Source organism: Chiloscyllium plagiosum, chromosome 33 (assembly GCF_004010195.1).
Source record: "Chiloscyllium plagiosum isolate BGI_BamShark_2017 chromosome 33, ASM401019v2, whole genome shotgun sequence".
Lineage (NCBI taxonomy): Eukaryota > Metazoa > Chordata > Chondrichthyes > Orectolobiformes > Hemiscylliidae > Chiloscyllium > Chiloscyllium plagiosum.
Window position 1 is genome coordinate 15,313,366 of NC_057742.1, and position 18,016 is coordinate 15,331,381.

The window sequence follows — 18,016 nt, forward strand, 5'->3', positions numbered from 1 at the left end:
TCCTTTATACACATGACTGCGTGGCCAAATTCTGCCCCAACTCCATTTACAAGTTTGCTAAACGACATGACCGTAAACAACAGGACAGTACAGGAAAGAGACTGAATGTGTAGCAGCATGGTCAAAGGACAACGATCCTGAGAGACAGACAGACAGACAATGATCGCTCATGTGCACAGGGACACAAGTTCATGGTCTTCTCTGGAACAGCAGTTTCTCAAATGAACTATATAGTCATTTTACAGGGAGCAGCATCCAGATAAGGCAACATACATATTGATTACCATGGTCACCCAATCAGCAGGCATCAATAGTAAAGATTAAGCTATCTGCTGTTACCCAATGAATAACTGATTGGATTAGATTACTTACTTAGTGTGGAAACAGGCCCTTCGACTCAACAAGTCCACACCGTCCATCCGAAGAGCAACCCACCCAGACTCCATTCCCCTACATTTAACCCTTCACCTAACACTACGGGCAATTTAGCATGGTCAATTCATCTAACCTGCACATTTTTGGACTGTGGGAGGAAACCCACGCAGACACAGGGGGAATGTGCAAACTCCACACAGAGTTGCCGGAGGCCAGGATTGAACAAGGGTCTCTGGCACTGAGGCAGCAGTGCTAACCACTGTGCCACTGTTTGCGTCAATGGTGTGGAGATGGAGTTGGTCAAGAGTGTCAAGCTCCTGGGAGATTTTAATCACTGTTTCTCTCCCTTTTCTCCCCCCCTCCCCCCAGTTGAAGCAAAACGCTTAGAGACAGTGTAGTACTTTTCACCTTGTTAAAAAGTGACCTCACATACTGAATGCTTGCAATATTGTTAATGGCTTGACATAACGACTGCTTTTCTACCTTGTTAACCCATTACCCTTTCCTCCAGCACCCCATTGTTAACTGCAAGTGATCTGATCTGAGTCATGCTCAGCTAAACCTTATTTCACAAAATTCAGAACTTAACTCTTTCCCTACCTGCTTATATCCGATAGACATTCTCATGACGACCAATCTGTCATGACCCACCCATAGTGAAAGCACAGCAGTGCCTCTACTTCCTCAGGAAACTAAGAAAATTTGACATGACCAAAGACATGCCAATGTTTATAAATACATCATAGAAAGCATGTCATCTAAATGTATCACAGCAGAGTATGGCAACTGCTCTTCCAAGACTGCAAGAAAACTGAGAGTTACAATCACAGCACAGTCCAGCAAGCAAACAAACCTTCCATCCATTGACTCCATCTATATTTCTCACTGCCTTCAACACCAGCAACCAACATAATTAAAGATCCCTCCCACCCCGGTTATACCCTCTGTCAGGCAGAAGTTTAAATGCATGTACAAATTGATTCAGGGACAGCTTCTTCCCCACCGTTTAACATTTGAGGTCCATTCAAAAGTCTATGTTGATCTCTCTTTGCACCTTTTCTGTAACTGTAACACTGTTCTACAATGATCTGCCTGTACAGCATGCAAAACACCACTTTTCACTGTATTTCAGTATATGCAACAATAATAAATCAAATTAAATTCTGATCAGATGTCAAAGATCAAATGGTCATGAACAAAAATTTTCAAAGACATCTACAAAAATGAGCTGTTCGTACACAACTTGGTTTTCAGCCAAATTTGGAGAATATCAGACTTGATGATCATGCAACAAGTGTTAAACTGCTTAGGGTTCAAGAGTTATGATACAGCATCTAGAGAATGGTCCAGGAAACTGGGGCCCAAAAATTGAGCCAGTGAAAGCAAGTCACATTCCAATCTAATGTCAGCTGTGAAACAGAGATCAGTGTTAAACCACTAAACAAAAAGGGCTAAATGAACTGACTTAAAGAAGTTATGCATAGTTAGCACACAATAACAGTACATCTTAAACTAGGTAACTAGGAGGATAGAATAAAGAAAGATGACCAGAAGTTTTTGGTTATCATGTAACACAGACTTCTCAATTTTAAGTTTCAAGCCCAAAATTAACCTCAAAACCAGTACATCACCATAAACCCCCTCTTAAAGAGTCGGTTTACATTTTAACCTAGAAAATCTACCAAAATACAAATTAGCTCCATTGTATAAGTAACTCATGGCACATACAATTGTTTAATGAAGATCTTCTTGCTGTGCTTCAATGTGTTTTGCAAAAAGTACACTTTGCCCTACAAAGGGTACACATTTTGGGCAAGTTTATGCTGCTGCAAGCAAAGTCTTCCCTGCTCTTTGAAAGTTCCAGTTGTAGATCTAGCATTGCAAGTTCAGGCACAAATAAAGTTGAAGGCTTCCATTCTGATAGGAGTTGCATTACCAAAAGGCATCCTGCCACAAAACTACAGAGAACTCTCAACTTGTGAAGCAAGCCATTAGGAGGAAGTTTGGCAAATCTCCAAAGAAAATAGCTGTGATGGCTATAATAAAGTCATATTTAACAAAAAGAAAAGACTGTAGCATAGTAGTATTATGAAACGATTAAATAAATCTCTCATCTTTGACCTGTTCAGCAAAAATCTCTTTTCTAGCTACTGGTTTATTAGGCCATGTAACTTGCCAATTATCCAATGTCTGTGGAGTCCAGATCTGCACAAATTGAGTGTTGTTTGGCTACACACTTCATGATGAGAAACCCATACTGTACAAAGTACAACTAATGCCATAAAAGTATTTATTATTCAGTGAATAATACCACCATACTCCGCTTGGGGGTACAGAGTGGAAAAGCAAGATGGTGCCATTTAGTCTGCATATGTTTTGGGCAGCTTGGAGTATCACTTAAGCTCCTCTGTACAAAATACAAAGTACTAATTGCGATGATTTGGAGATGCTGGTGTTGGACTGGGGTGTACAAAGTTAAAAATCACAACACCAGGTTATAGTCCAATAAAAATCAATTTTGAGGTATAATTTCAGTTACATCACACTGCAAATTTTTGCTATAAATTCTGTGTTACGATCGAGCCCTCCACGATCACATGAAGGAGTGTCACTCTGAAAGCTAGTGTGCTTCCAATTAAACCTGTTGGACTATAACCTGGTGTTGTGATTTTTAACTTTGTACTAATTGAGAGATATTGTGGAGGAATGGAGAAAGAATAGGCCCAACTTTCTCCAAATCAAACCCTGTCCCAAATCTCCCTCATTTCACCAAGCTCATCTTGGCACCAAGACTCACTTCATGCTCTGATCTTACTAAAGGTTTGACCCCCACTCAACTGATACCATCTTAGTGGTCTTCCATTCATGCATGTCACCACAATGACCTAAATTGATCTTCGTAACAAAACCCTCGTTTCTGCTCATCTGCTCTCAAAACCCTCATTGTGCCTCCATTACACTAGACTGGACTATTCAAATGTACCTATGGTCAACCGTATTTATGCATTTTTAAAATTCTGATCAAAGTTCTTGCGTTGCAAAACTGCATGGAGTCCAATTCATAAATCTTACCTGCGCCCACTGGCCTACAGTGTTCCCAGTCAAGTAAAACCTCCATCTCAACATTCACATTTTCACTTCATTCCTCAGCCTTGATGAAGTTTGAGAACCACCCCCCCCCCCCCCCAAATGTAAAAGTAAATTCTAGTTTACCGGCTTAGTGTTTTGGTGCACTGGGAACTCAAAGCTTACAGATCACCTATTAGAAAGATTCACTAGAAGTTCGATTGTGTACCTGTCCTTTGACAGGCTGAGACTGGAAATCTCAGCAGGTGTCTGGCTACCTCCAAACTGCCAAAATCATCTGGAGCCGTACATGTGTTCTGCTCCTAGCCCCAGGCAAAGATATTTGTTTCCCCTGAATAAGACAGTCAGCCCTGGGTTATAAATATTATCTGCCTCCTGTTCCAATTAACACACTTCTTTACCTATTCACCTAGGGTATGTGAAGACCAACAATAAGGACAATACTAAATCCTATTATCGACCTCCTTTCCCATTAACAGAAGATTGTGAATAACAGTAACAAGCTCCTGTGAACAATTCGATATCTGTCACAGGAAGACAGGCAGGTAGCAATCACTGGTCATTTTAAGATTGAGAAATACCTGTTTTAACAACATAATAGCAAAGTCATGTCATGTTAAGACCTCTGTTTGGGTGTGACTAATACAAGGTATAAAATACACTTGTATGTAATGAATCTCTGAACATGGGGGTGGGGCGGGGGGGGTGTCACCACAAGGTGGCCTTTGGTGTCACCCAGAATCTGTCACAGTCTACCTTTGAACTGGAAAAAAAAGAGTCATCCAGAATTAGGAGTCAACAGCCTCACCTCTCCCTATTCTCAGAACTCCTCCAGTCTTCAGAACTTCTAACACTCTGCCAATTCTGGCCTCTAAAAATATTCCCAATATGAATGTCTTCACAGTTGGCAGATGTGTGTCTTCAGTTGTCAAGGACCCCAAACTCTGAAGTTCTCTCCAAAAACCAGTTTCTCTATTTCCATTAAGACAGAGCTGTTGGGTATCAGACTTAATTAACAGCCAAATGAGCAATTAAAAAAATTCCAATGCTTTACACATCAAAACATTGCTTTACATCACTGCTATTGACCCAAGGTGATAAAAATCAACATTTTTGCTACTTTAACATTTATGATCATTGCTGAAATGAAGCGTTATACTTAATACACCACAGGCATGATTGGTGCTGTATCTAGAAGCTCCACAGTTGGAGGCTTTAAGGAAATCCTGCTCCTACTATACAAAAGCCAGTCCCTGTCACCGAAGAATATTGGGAATGCAGGCTTTTCAGTGGATTCCATCCACAAACTGAATTGAGTTAGGATCAAAAGACTCCAGACCAGGCAGTAATAAACCTGCTCCATTTAGGTGGTTAGATAAACCTATAATGTCATAAGTTTAAGCTAGATTTTCAAATGTGGTTCAACTTATTCAGCATTTACAAGCAGTGCCCCAATCAGTAGAAGACTAGTACAAAAAAAAAAGATGGGTACAATACTTTATGGGGGAAAAAAAAAACAAAAATCAAAAACTAACACCAAAAATTGCAGCCCCACACAAAAGGCAAATGTAATTTGAATTTTATATACATCTCTGCTACACAGATTATGGCAAGAGCCCAAGTGGGATCACAAACTAACATATTGGGATCCTGAGCTCCAGAGCAACAGTAAAACTCTGCCTGAGAGTTATAAAAGCTGTGTTCCTCTTCTGACAGACCCACCCTCAGTCTCTTTCTCCACCTCGAGGGGAGACAATTTTCAAGCCTCAAAAACAGGATTACAGCGGAAAGGACTGGGAATCAATGGTTACTGGATTTGGGAAGATGGGGGTTGTATAATTTAGTGGGGTAGACAGAAAAATATTCTAAACAGGGTGAAGGTATAAAATATCAAAACCTGGTCAGGCTGTAGGAGAGAGATAGACATTAATAATTTAGTGAATTTACGAGAGAGAAATGTTAAGAATACCAATCCCATATTTAGGTGCAGAAATAATTACAGGACAACCTAGATTATCCAAATTTTGGATTATCTGAACAAAAATACTCTCTGCCCGTGTCAGTTGGATAATAGAGGTTTGTCTTGTAATTCAACAATCTACATGCAATTTCATGCAAGAGAAAACCATCTCGTGAACTACTGCAGAGCTTTTTATCATTTTTATTCTGGAAGCTTGATTCAAATCATCAACTCCTAGATGTACAGTATCGTCATGGTTACTATATTGAATTGATGACACAAGGTTTGAATTCCTGTCATTGTACCTATGGAATCAGAACTTGCCAAATTTGGCAAAAAAGTGACCGTGACAAAAGATGCTGCATTGACATTAAAAATCCAAATTATCCCAGGAATTAAATCACATGGTAGTACAGACTTGAATTTTATTGAAAGTGGCATTCTGTCAAAGCCTTTCATTTTTCACTCATCAGAACATTTGCAAAAATATCAGCATAAAGGGGGAAGTATCAAGTGTGGTCAGATTGTGCTGTCAAGTCAAAAAAAGAAGTTCTGTTTATCACACAAAATGAGCAATGCAGTACATTAAGTTCAACGCCAGAGTGATATTAAGTAAGCAAGCTGTAAGAGCATGTCCTTCAGGTATTCGCAAAAGGCAAGGCACTCGCCATAACCGAATCAGTTCCTTATTGTAAAACTCAAGAACTGGAGATCATTTGCTGAATAACCTGGAGTGCAAAGAATGATACAACCATTCTAAAGCATGTTGGTTGAGCCTGTGGTGTGCACACTTAGGTGAAGTTTGATATGCTAACAAATAGGGCCTCCAACTCCAATTTTCCCATATGGGATACCTGGCCCACATAACACACTTAGCTCAACGGGTGAAAGCAAGCAAAACGACACCAACAAAAGACAGGCAGTTACACTGCAAAATTATTAAAGAAGTCTCTGATTATGCAGGTCAGCATTAGCTCCAAAATCTCACCATCCTGATTTGGACGCATTGACACTAAGTCAACATTTTTGTTTTAAAATTCCTTACTTTGTGGACAGCAGTGATTCCCAGGGGAGGAGAAGGCCATTACTGCTGTTATCTGCTTCAGGGAAACCAGGTTAGTTCAATTAGTTAGCAGCAATGAAAACAAATAAAAGAAAACCATTATTACATGTATAGTGATTTGGAGGAGCCGGTGTTGGACTGGGATGGACAGAGTTAAAAATCACAATATCACGTTCTAGCCCAACAGGTCTATTTGGAAGCACTAGCTTTTGAAACGCTGCTCCTTCATCAGGTGGTTGTGGAGCAGGACCATAAGACACAATTAATAGCAAAAGGTTACAGTGTCATGCAGCTGAAATATATTAAACAAACTTCGATCAAGTTTTTAAATCTTTGAGAATAGTTTTGCTACTTTTGGTTCATTAATATCTAAACCCCAGAAACTCCTTTTAAGTCACATTCTCAAGATAACTTCAGGTTTTCTAACAAAATAGGTCATCTCAGCTCAGTCAATGCATTAAAGATGTGAGGTTAAAGTCTGTGTCCCAATCTTGAGTCAGATTGGCTCTATTTCTAAAGTTGGACTTAGAGACTCTTACATGGATTGACTGTAAGGTTATGCATTTTTTGAGCAAAGTAAAATACAAATTCTGCAAACACAGGTTTGTGCATAGGAGAGAGGATCTGTGTTAGTGTGAGTGTATGTGGAAGTGTGCGTGCATGCGTGTGCACGTGCAAGAGAGTGTATGGTGCAGTGGGGTCACCCATAGTGTGGCATGAACGCAAGGTCCCGGTTGAGACTATCCCCATGTGAACCAAATTTGGCTATTAGCCTCTGCTTGGCCACTTTGTGTTGTTGCTTGTCCAGAAGTCTGCCTTGGAGGATGGTCACCCAAAAGTCCAAGGCCGAAAATCCCTGAACGCAAATGTGTGCCCCAGTTGGGGAGCACACCAGTGGTCAGGGATTTTCAGCCACAAACCTTCAGGTGACCATCCTCCAAGGCAGACTTTGGGATGGCCTCAACTGGGACCTTGGGTCCATGTCACACTACAGTTAACCCCACTGCACTATACACTCCCACATACTCACACTAACATATACAAGCTCTCTCCCATGCATGCGCACACACACCCACATTCACACCCACGCATGCACCCTCAGGCTCATACCCCATTACACTCACTTTACCAAGCTCTCTCTCCCCCTGCACACGAGTGTATGTGGTGAATCTGTATTTGCAGAATTATATTTTATTCTGTTCAAAAAAATGCATAACCTACAGTCAATCCATGTACCATTCTGCAAGTCCAACTTTAGAAATAGAGCCAGTCTGACTCTAGATTGGGACAGACTTTAACCTCACATCTTTAATGCCTTTTCTGAATGGAGATGACAATTTGTTAGAAAACCTGAAGTTAGCTCGAATGTGACTTAAAAGGAGTTCTGGGATTTACATATTAACGAACCAAAACCATTCTAAAAGATGAAAGACAATTGCATCTTATGGTCCTGCTCCACAAACACCTGATGAAGGAGCAGCGCTCAGAAAGCTAGTGCTTCCAAATAAACCTGTTGGATTATAACCTGGTGTTGTATGATTAACTACATGTACAATGTCACGCTTATAACAATACTAATGATTAGAGCAATTCCAACAATTCAGTATTACAATAATGTTTACCATATAATACGATTTTTCCCATTGGTTTGAGCAGATTAAAGCCTTTAGTTGTGTCACTTCCACCCAGGGGATCCAAAACAATGTCAACACCTGGAAAGAAAAACACAAGTATAGAACAGTGAAAACTTCAGCACTTTCATGATAAAATGCTAGTCAACATCTGAAGCATAATTTAAATCATGCAAATATAAAAATCAATGGAATGATGCTAACTGGAATTTTAAATAAAGTAAATGGGGAATGTGCTATGGAGATGTAGAGGTAAACCACTTTGCTGCAAGACTTATAGCTATTGTGCTGCCCAATAGTTACTTTAATGGCCCTTCTGGTGAGGATACACAAATTATAGTTATTGTTGAAAAACAGACATGACTGGTGTGGACATCCTTCAACTTTAATTGTTACTTTCTTGCGATTGAAATTAGTTTTGCTTCTCTTTTCATGCAATTACCATTTGGGGAAATCTTTCTAACTTCATCAGCATAGTCCAAGGTAGAGTAGTCGATTGGATGAGTCACACCCTGTTCTTTGATGACTTCATGTTTAGCTGCCGAAGCAGTTCCAAAAATAGTCACATCTTTAACTATTTTACACAGTTGCGTTGCAGCAGTCCCCACACCACCTGCAAAAATCAGCCAAGAAAAGTCCAGTCACCAAATGTTGCTTGAATAGCAACTATAAAGCACTTTGTGGCAAAAACCTTTTACAGATCATGCTAGAACAATCACAGCCCATTCCTCACCAAGAACTTAAACTCCAAAATACTTTTGCTCCATCACTGTAAAAAAGGTATAATTAATTTTGTTATCTCTTAGCCAAAGTGTTGAAAAATAATTAAAGTCAAACAAGGTTACACAGCAGCTCAGATGGAATAATACTTGAGGTAGTCATTTCTTGCAATTCTAATTGAACTCTCTGCTAAACTACAGCTCTATTTTAGTATGACTATATTGATTCAGATTGCAAACAGAATGGAATACCAACAGCTACTCTGACTGGTGTTTACAGCCATTTCTGGAGATTTATAAATGAACAGCTTCAGAGTTAGTAGGCAGAAGGGAATCATTGGAAGATCTGAACTTCAACCCACCACCTCCATCCCCCACACACAGTAGTGGTGAAGCAGAAAGTCACATGGGAAAAACAAACAAGCACCATTTATTTTGTAGATTTACGCAGCCTTTTGAAATGCATTTTAAAAAAGACTCCATGGTATCAGTGAGGTTATTCAAGAATAGAATTAAAATTGTGATCAGGCTCTTTGTTAAACACAGGCTAAGCGAAGTCCATTTTTAATTATAAAAAAGATTGGTCAATCCGTTCATAGGTCTCTGGAGAAATTTCATTCAGGACTAGTAAAAAAGACATCAATCCTTTTTTAACAAAGGCACCAACCATTCATTGCATTTGCAGAAACTTAAGGCAAATAGACAAAGGTGCAAGGCATAAAGTCGATACAAATTGACAAATAGTATGCAGATAGAATAAGATCCTGAATTGTTAAACTGAAGCTGGAACCAGTCATAACCAGGTTTCAAATTAAAGGGGAGGAGACATTAGCTAAATCTCAAGAGCGAGCTTTAGATAAAATTTCAGTTAAGCAAGGTGTACAAGTGTAATTTGGATTTTTAGTTGAATTATTGTTTAAATTATTTTTAATGATTGCTTTTAAAAATGAATTAGTGAGGCTAAAATTGGTTATTACCATGGAAACAAAAAAAAGTGGTGTGGTTAACGTAAATAGGAAGAAGGGGGACCTGGTAGAGCGCTCCGAAAAAAAATCCTAAACCTTTCTTTGATAAGTTAAATTTTCATAAATTATCCTGTATATTTTGCAGTAAGCAGTTGCAGAGGTAAATATACAAGACTATATTCTGATACTAAAATAACCATGGGATGTTGGGCAGTTAGATTTTTAGTAATTTGCATCTCATTGATTAAAGCTTATCTACCACACATCCAGGTTTCAAATAGCAATTTTGGATTAGTAGCAGATGGAACTTCTTTGGTCATATGGACTGGACTTTGATGACCTCGAAACATAGGGCACTTATTAAAACACTAAGAAGAAAAGTATTTTGTTAGGTGCAATGCACTTAGTATAAAAATCATGTTCATATACAGGTAGTGCCCTTCTCCTTACATCTTTCCAACATAACCCCCACTTGCAATGGTCAAAAACAATGCTATCACTTGAATACACAAAGGAAATGACAGCTCTTCTCTGCAACACTCCCTCCCACACATTAACATTGGCCAAGCAGTTCTTTTTCCATTTAGTTACTTCTCCAATTCTGTTGGAAATTATCAGTTTAACATGGCCTTGAACCGACTTCTGGAACAGCTATTGTTCAGGAAAGGCTACGATCTTTTTCCTTAATGGCATCCACCCAAGAATCTGCTAAAATCAAATACTCTAACATACCATAAATCCGCTACAACAAATGCCACCAACCTTCAAAAACTTAAATCTATCAAGTCAATTGCTTCCAATTCAAACAACTAGCTACACAAAACAGGAGAGACCAAACAATTCCCCCACGTCAGCTGAATAGAATATTCCTTTCAGGAACATGTCAAAAAGTCAGTGCAGAATTGTGATAAACACCAATCTTCAGTAGAAATAATCCCAGTGTTACTTAATTGTTGGTTTCAGCAAAAAGTCACCATCCTTATTTTTTTGAAAAATAAAACACTTTTGGAAGCTACAATTAGTTCACAATTATCCTGTAAAGCCATACATTTGTAAAAGTTTCTACCCATCCACCATGACACGTTTCACCCAAACCCATCAAGAGTTCTCTCTTCCCTAGACTGCTGTTTGATCAAAGTGCCAGTGACAGTCCACTATCCAAGGCAACACATTTTCCACTCGGGCACACCAGCAAGGAACTGGCTACAGAACAAAACTTGCATTTAGTTTTCCCTTTCCTTGTCCAAGTCATGTTAGGACAGTATAGCTTTAAACTAAGAGTACAGGGGCAGTTGCATGAATTTTTTTTTTTCCATAATTTAAGGGGGTGGGGAGGGATCAGAGGTTAGTCAAGTTTCCAGAACAAATAGTAGGACAGAGCATATGGACAAAAAAAGGTCAGAAATCTAATTTCAGGCACAGCAGATAAGGAAACAACTATGGGAAGGGGGCTTCAGTCAACACTGGACTATGTGTTGTATTTAAATGCATGTAGTATACAAAAAGCAAAGTTAAAAATCACAACACCAGGTTATAGTCCAACAGGTTTAATTGGAAGCACACTAGCTTTCAAAGTGCTGCTCCTTCATCAAGTGGTTGTGCAGTGCTCCGAAAGCTAGTGCTTCCAATTAAACCTGTTGGATTATAATCTGGTGTTGAGATTTTTAAACTTTGTACACCCAGTCTGACACCAGCATCTCGAAATCAAAACAAAGCAAGTGAGCTTGTAGTGCAAATTGACATTGGCAGGTACGATGTCGTGGACATTCCAGAGACAGGGTTGTGAAGAGATTAGGGCTGGGAACTAAATATCCAAGGATACACATCCTCATGAAATGACAGGCAGAGGAGTTGTCTGGTTTGTAAGAAGTGAATTTAAATTAACAAGTAATGATGTCAAGTTGAGGGCTGAGGAACCACATAGGGAAAAAGAAAGACTAATGAGAATTATGTACAGGCCTCACAGCAGTAGTCTGGATGTGGGGAAGAAAATAAAATCAGGTGATGGAAAAAAGGTATACAAGAAAGGCACTATGATAGTAATCATGGGGACTTCAACGTGCAGATGGATTGGGAAAATCAGTAGCAGATCAAGAAATGAATTCATGGCATGTCTGAGATAGAACCCACTGGGGAACAGGCAATTCTGGATTTGGTGATGCGTACTGACAATAATACGATCGAACTGCAGGGTGAATTCTAGATGGAGAAGCTGGAATCAGATGTAACAGTTTGACAATTCAGTCAAGGCAACCACAAAGACATGAAGGATGAGCTGGCCACAGTTGACTAAAAGGGGAGCTGAACTGAGATGGTGGAATAGCAATGGCAGGAGTTTCTAAAGGTAATTCAGGAGACAACAGAACTTCATCCCAAGGAAGAAACACCACCCTAAAAGGTGAGGACAAGGCAACCATGGCTGACAAGGAAAGTCAGGTACAGAATAAAAGCAAAAAGATTAAAAAGAAACAGAATGTGGTGCAGAGGTGTGAAGCCTTTAAAACTCAGCAAATGATAACTGAAAAAGCAATAAAGTGGGGAGATGATGAAATACAAGGAAGCTAGCTAGTAGTATAAAAGAAGATTGCAAGAGGGTTTTTAGATATATGAATAAGGTAAAAGAGGCAGGCAAGAGTAGAAATTGGACTGCTGAAAAATAAGGCTGAAGAAATAGTAATGGGGAACAAAACTGGCAGAGGAACAGGTTACATCAGTTTTCACAGTGAAAGAAAGCAGCAGCATCTGAGAACTTCAAGACAGTCTGTGGGGATAAGAGAGTGTAGTGACCATCACTAAAGGACACAGTGCTGGGAAGCTGAAAGGTCTGAAGGTGGATAAATCACACTGACCAGAAGGACCTCACTCCTGAGTTCTGGAGGTGGTAGCAGAGGTATTGGTAGTGATGTTTCAAGAATCACTGGAGTCAGGGAGGGTACCAAAGAACTGGAAAAATGGCTAAATTAACATCCCTGCTTAAGAAGGGAGGAAGGCAGAAGACAGGAAACTATAGGCCAGTTAGTCTGACCTTGGTCATTGACAAGAATTTAAGAGTCCACTGTTAAAATTGAGATTGCAGACCGTTTGGAAGTGCTCATTAAGGGAAGGTCACACCTGACAAATCCATTAGATGTTTTGGGGATATAATGAGCAAGTTAGACAATGGAGAGCCAGTAGATGTGATCTATTTGGATTTCCAGAAAGCCTTTGACAAGGTGCCACACAGGAGGACGCTAAATAAGACAAGACAAGAGACATTAGGGGTATGGTAGTAGCATGCATAGAGGATTGGCTGACTGGCAGAAAGCCAAGGGTCAGGATATAGGGACCTTTTTCAGGATGGCAACCAGTAACTAATGGAGTTCTGCAGGGGTCAGTGTTGGGACGCCAACTATTCATGCTAAACACTAATGATCTGGATGAAGAAACGGAGGATATTTGTTGCTAACTTTGCAGATGACAGATAGATGGAGGGACAGGAAGTGTTGAGGAGGCAGGAGGCTGCAGAAGGACTTGGACAGGCTATGCTATGAGCAAACATGTGGCAGATGGAATTCAATGTGGGAAAGTGAGTGAGAGTTTATGCACTTTGGTAGGAATAACAGGAATAAACTACTTTCTAAACAGAAAACGGCTTTGGAAATCTGAAACAAAGTGACTGGAATATGATTGAAACTCTCAGAATACTGAGAGGTGTGGACACGAGAACAGCCTTAGAGTGAAGGGCCAATCTTTTAGAACTGAGATGAGAAGGAATTTCTTTAGCCAGAGGTTAGTGAATCTGTGGAACTCACTGCTGCAGAAGACATAGAATAGAATCACTACAGTGTAGAAACAGGCCTTTCGGCCCAAAAGGTCCACACTGACCTTCCGAAGAGTAACCCACCCAGACCCACTCTCCTATTACTCAACATTTACCACTGACTAATGCACCTAACCTACACATCCCTGAATACTATGGGCAATTCACCTAACCTGCACATTTCTGGACTGTGGGAGGAAAACAAAGCACCTGGAGGAAACCATGCAGACACAGGGAGAACATGCAAACTCCACACAGACAGTCAACCAAGCCCGGGTCCCTGGCACTGAGAGACAACAGTGCTAACTACAGCCATCGTACTGCATGTTGAGGCCAAGTCACAATGTATTTAAGGCAGATAGGTTCTTGACTGGTAAGGATTATGCAAAGACGACTAGAGCATGGGGATTGAGAAATACAAGCTATGATCGAATGATGGAGCAGGTGTGAAAGGCCAAATTGCCTAATTCTGCTCCTATGGTCTTATGATAGTTTGGACTGCACAGTGAAATGACAGATTATGGATCACACTGAAGAGAAAGTCGACTTGGTGACAAACGGTTTGATGTCCCAGCTACATATTTTCACACAACCAAGTAGAAGTTACCTGTCCAATTGCCTTTCAATTACGGGATGCCTCCATACTTCCAACCTTGGCTTGTAAATGGTCTATGCTCAAGACTGCTTCTCTAAAGCAAAGCAGCCAAACCAGTTTTTCGGCCAATATTCCTCAATGGGACAACTCCATTCTATTCACTTTCTTTCTCCAGATAAAGGTTCACTGAAAATATTAAGTTGCAGATCAAGATCTTAAGTAGTTTGTCACAGGGTTCAAGTCCCACCTGCTCCAGTGTGTAATAGCAGCGCTGAATAGGCTGCTTAGAAAATATACACTCTGGCTTCCTCCCAGTCCACTTTCTTTGGCATGGACACATCAGTGGGCTTGTTCTGAATGAGAGACTTCAAATTGCAGTTATTCTTTACCCTTGTTGGATTCATCTTTTGCTTTCCAAACCCATTGAGTACAATTTAAAAAAAAAGGAAATGTTTAATATCTTTGAAGGACCAGAAAGTTAGTTGGTGGACAAGAATTCCAGTGGACCTCCAAACCCGGTCTTTATCACCCAATTTATAGCAGTCATGCAGCATGGGAACAGACCCTTCAGTCCAACTAGTCCACAAGCAGTGATGGCCCCAAACAAAACTAGTCCCCCTTGCCTGCATTTGGCCCATATCCCTCAGAGCATACCCATTCATGTATTTATCCAAATGTTTTTTAAATGTTGGAACAGTACCTGCATCCTCCACTTCCTCTGGCACTTCATTCTGCATACAAATCACTAAAATAAAATCAGTTGTTCCTCATGTCCTTTGTAAAGCTTCCTCCTCACCTTAAAAAGAAACACCCCCTCCCCTAGGGAAAAGGCCCTTGTTATTCCCCTTACCTATGCCCCCAGGCCTTTTTAATTCTCTAAGGTCAATGCTCAACCGAAAAAGTTCCAGATTCTTCTTCTGCCGCCTCAAACCGTCCAGTCTGGGTAAATCTTTTCTGAACCCTCTCCAATTGAATAGCATCCTTCCAAAAACAGGGTTACCAGAACTGTACACAGTACTCCAGAGAAGCCTCACCAGTGTCCTATCCAACCTAAACATGATGTGCCAACTTCTATACTCAGTGGTCTGAGCAATGAAGGCAAGTGTGCTAACTGCTTTCTTAACCATCCTGTCCACAATAGAAACAAAAATTTCAAATAATTATGTACCTGAACCCTTAGGTCTCTGTTCTACAGCCATACCCAAGGCCCTACCATTAACTGTCCAATTCCGGCCCTTGTTCATTTTCCCAAAATCAATACTTCACATTTATCCAAACTTAAACTTCACTAGCCACTCCTCAGCTCATTGTCCAATTGATCAAGATCTCTTTGTAATCTTAGAATATGTTCTTCACTGCCCACTATACCACCAATTTTGACATCGGCAAACTTACTAACCATGTCTCCTAGTCAGAAGTGGACCCAGCACCAATCCCTGTGGAACACCACTGGTCACAGGCCTCCACCACCATCCTCTGTCTCCTCCTTGGTCAAACTAATTTTGTATCCAATTGGCAAGCTCTCCTAAGGTGTTGGGGGGAGGGGGATTGTAAGTAGTTAGCACTGTAATGAACAGTTGCATCTGATTTTCCAATGAATCTAGCCAGAGGGAGAGCTTGCCAACCAACTAAGCCTGACAAACAGCTCTCAAAATGGAACCATAATAATAGTGGGCTATCAGCACTGAAGAAATTAGCCTTTTCAGAAAAATGATGCTCTCATTTTAAAGCTATGAATCCAGGAGGGGTGAGAACGGTGGTGGCAGTGTTGTTATTTTACTTCATTAGCTATGTGGAACCCAAGAATAATGTTTTGGGACACTGGTCTGAAACCCACCCTGACAGATGGTGAATTTTGAATTCAATATCAAAAATAAAAATCCAACTCGATGGTGACCATGTGACATAGAACATAGAACAATACAGCACAGAACAGGCCCTTCGGCCCACGATGTTGTGCCGAACATTTGTCCTAGCTTAAGCACCCATCCATGTACCTATCCAATTGCCGCTTAAAGGTCACCAAAGATTCTGACTCTACCACTCCCACAGGCAGCGCATTCCATGCCCCCACCACTCTCTGGGTAAAGAACCCACCCCTGACATCTCCCCTATACCTTCCACCCTTCACCTTAAATTTATGTCCCCTTATAACACTGTTGTACCCGGGGAAAAAGTTTGACTGTCTACTCTATCTATTCCTCTGATCATCTTATAAACCTCTATCAAGTCACCCCTCATCCTTCGCCGTTCCAACGAGAAGAGGCCTAACACTCTCAACCTATCCTCGTACGACCTATTCTCCATTCCAGGCAACATCCTGGTAAATCTTCTCTGCACCCTCTCCAAAGCTTCCACATCTTTCCTAAAGTGAGGCGACCAGAACTGCACACAGTACTCCAAATGTGCCCTAACCAAAGTCCTGTACAGTTGCAACATCACCATGACTCTTGAATTCAATCCCTCTGCTAATAAACGCTAATACACCATAGGCCTTCTTACAAGCTCTATCCACCTGAGTAGCAACTTTCAAAGACCTATGAACATAGAGCCCAAGATCCCTCTGTTCCTCCACCTCACTAAGAACCCTACCGTTAACCCTGTATTCCGCATTCTTATTTGTCTTTCCAAAATGGACAACCTCACTTGGCACAGGGTTGAACTCCATCTGCCACCTCAGCCCAGCGCTCTGCACTGTCAATGTCCCTTTGCAACCTACAACAGCCCTCCACAATATCCACCAACCTTCATGTTATCAGTAAGCTTATTAACCCCCCTTCTACTTCATCCAAGTCATTTATGTTAAAAAAAATTAATCACAAAAGGGCAGGGGCCCTAGAACAAATCCCTGTGGAACACCACTGGTCACCAAGCTCCAGGTTGAATACTTTCCATCTACTGCCACCCTGTCAATGGGCCAGCCAAATCTGTATCCAGACGGCTAAATTTCCTTGTATCCCATGCTTCCTTACTTTCTGAAGGAGCCTATCATGGGGAACCTTATCAAAGGTCTTGCTGAAATCTATGTATACTGCATCCACATTGCTACCTTCAATAGGTTTTGTCACATCCTCAAAGAATTCAATAAGGCTTGGAGGCATGGCCTGCCCCTCAAAAGCCATGCTGATTATCTCTAATATCTCTAAAAGCGCTATGCTTTTCCAAGTAATCAAATCTGTCTCAGATTCCTCTCCAATACTTTGCCCACCACTGATGGAGCATTCAAATTTACAGGGTTATCCCTATTCCCTTTCTTGGAGGGAATAGCATTTGCCACCCTCCAATCATCTGGCACTACTCCAGTGGGCAGTGAGGACACAGATCACCAAAGGCACATTATTCTCTTCCCTCATTTCCTGTAGTAAGCTAGGATGTATACCATCTGGCCCAGGGGATTTTTCTATCCTTCTGTTTTTCAAACTTTTCCTGTTTTACACTTTCCTCAAATGAATAGCCCGTCCCAGTAGTGAACACGAAAGCAAAGTGCTCATTAAAGAACCTCCCCTACCCCAGACAAGTTCCTTCCACTATCCCTGATCAATCCTGTCCTCATTTCCCCTCCCCCCACCTTGTCTCAGTCCCAACCCTCCTAACCTGCAATCTTCTTACTGACCTCTCCGCCCCCACCCGAACACTGGCCTATCACCCTCACCTTAACCTCCTTCAACCTATCGCATTTCCAACACCCCTCCCCCAAGTCCCTCCTTCCTACTGATTAGGGATAGTCAACATGGTTTTGTGCGTGGGAAATCATGTCTCACAAACTTGATTGAGTTTTTTGAAGAAGTAACAAAGAAGATTGATGAGGGCAGAGTGGTAGAT

At 40.9% G+C, this 18,016-nt stretch overlaps 1 protein-coding gene across 1 annotated transcript in view; it reads right to left on the bottom strand.

Annotated features, from left to right (window-relative positions):
* vat1 (vesicle amine transport 1) overlaps positions 1-18,016 on the bottom strand; it is a 49,046-nt gene that overhangs the window by 19,879 nt on the left and 11,151 nt on the right. The window contains exons 3-4 of the mRNA XM_043675016.1: positions 8,559-8,729; positions 8,108-8,197 (exon numbers count right to left, since the gene is read on the bottom strand). Coding sequence (XP_043530951.1) covers positions 8,108-8,197; positions 8,559-8,729 — 261 coding nt within the window. The remainder of the gene's footprint in view (positions 1-8,107; positions 8,198-8,558; positions 8,730-18,016) is intronic.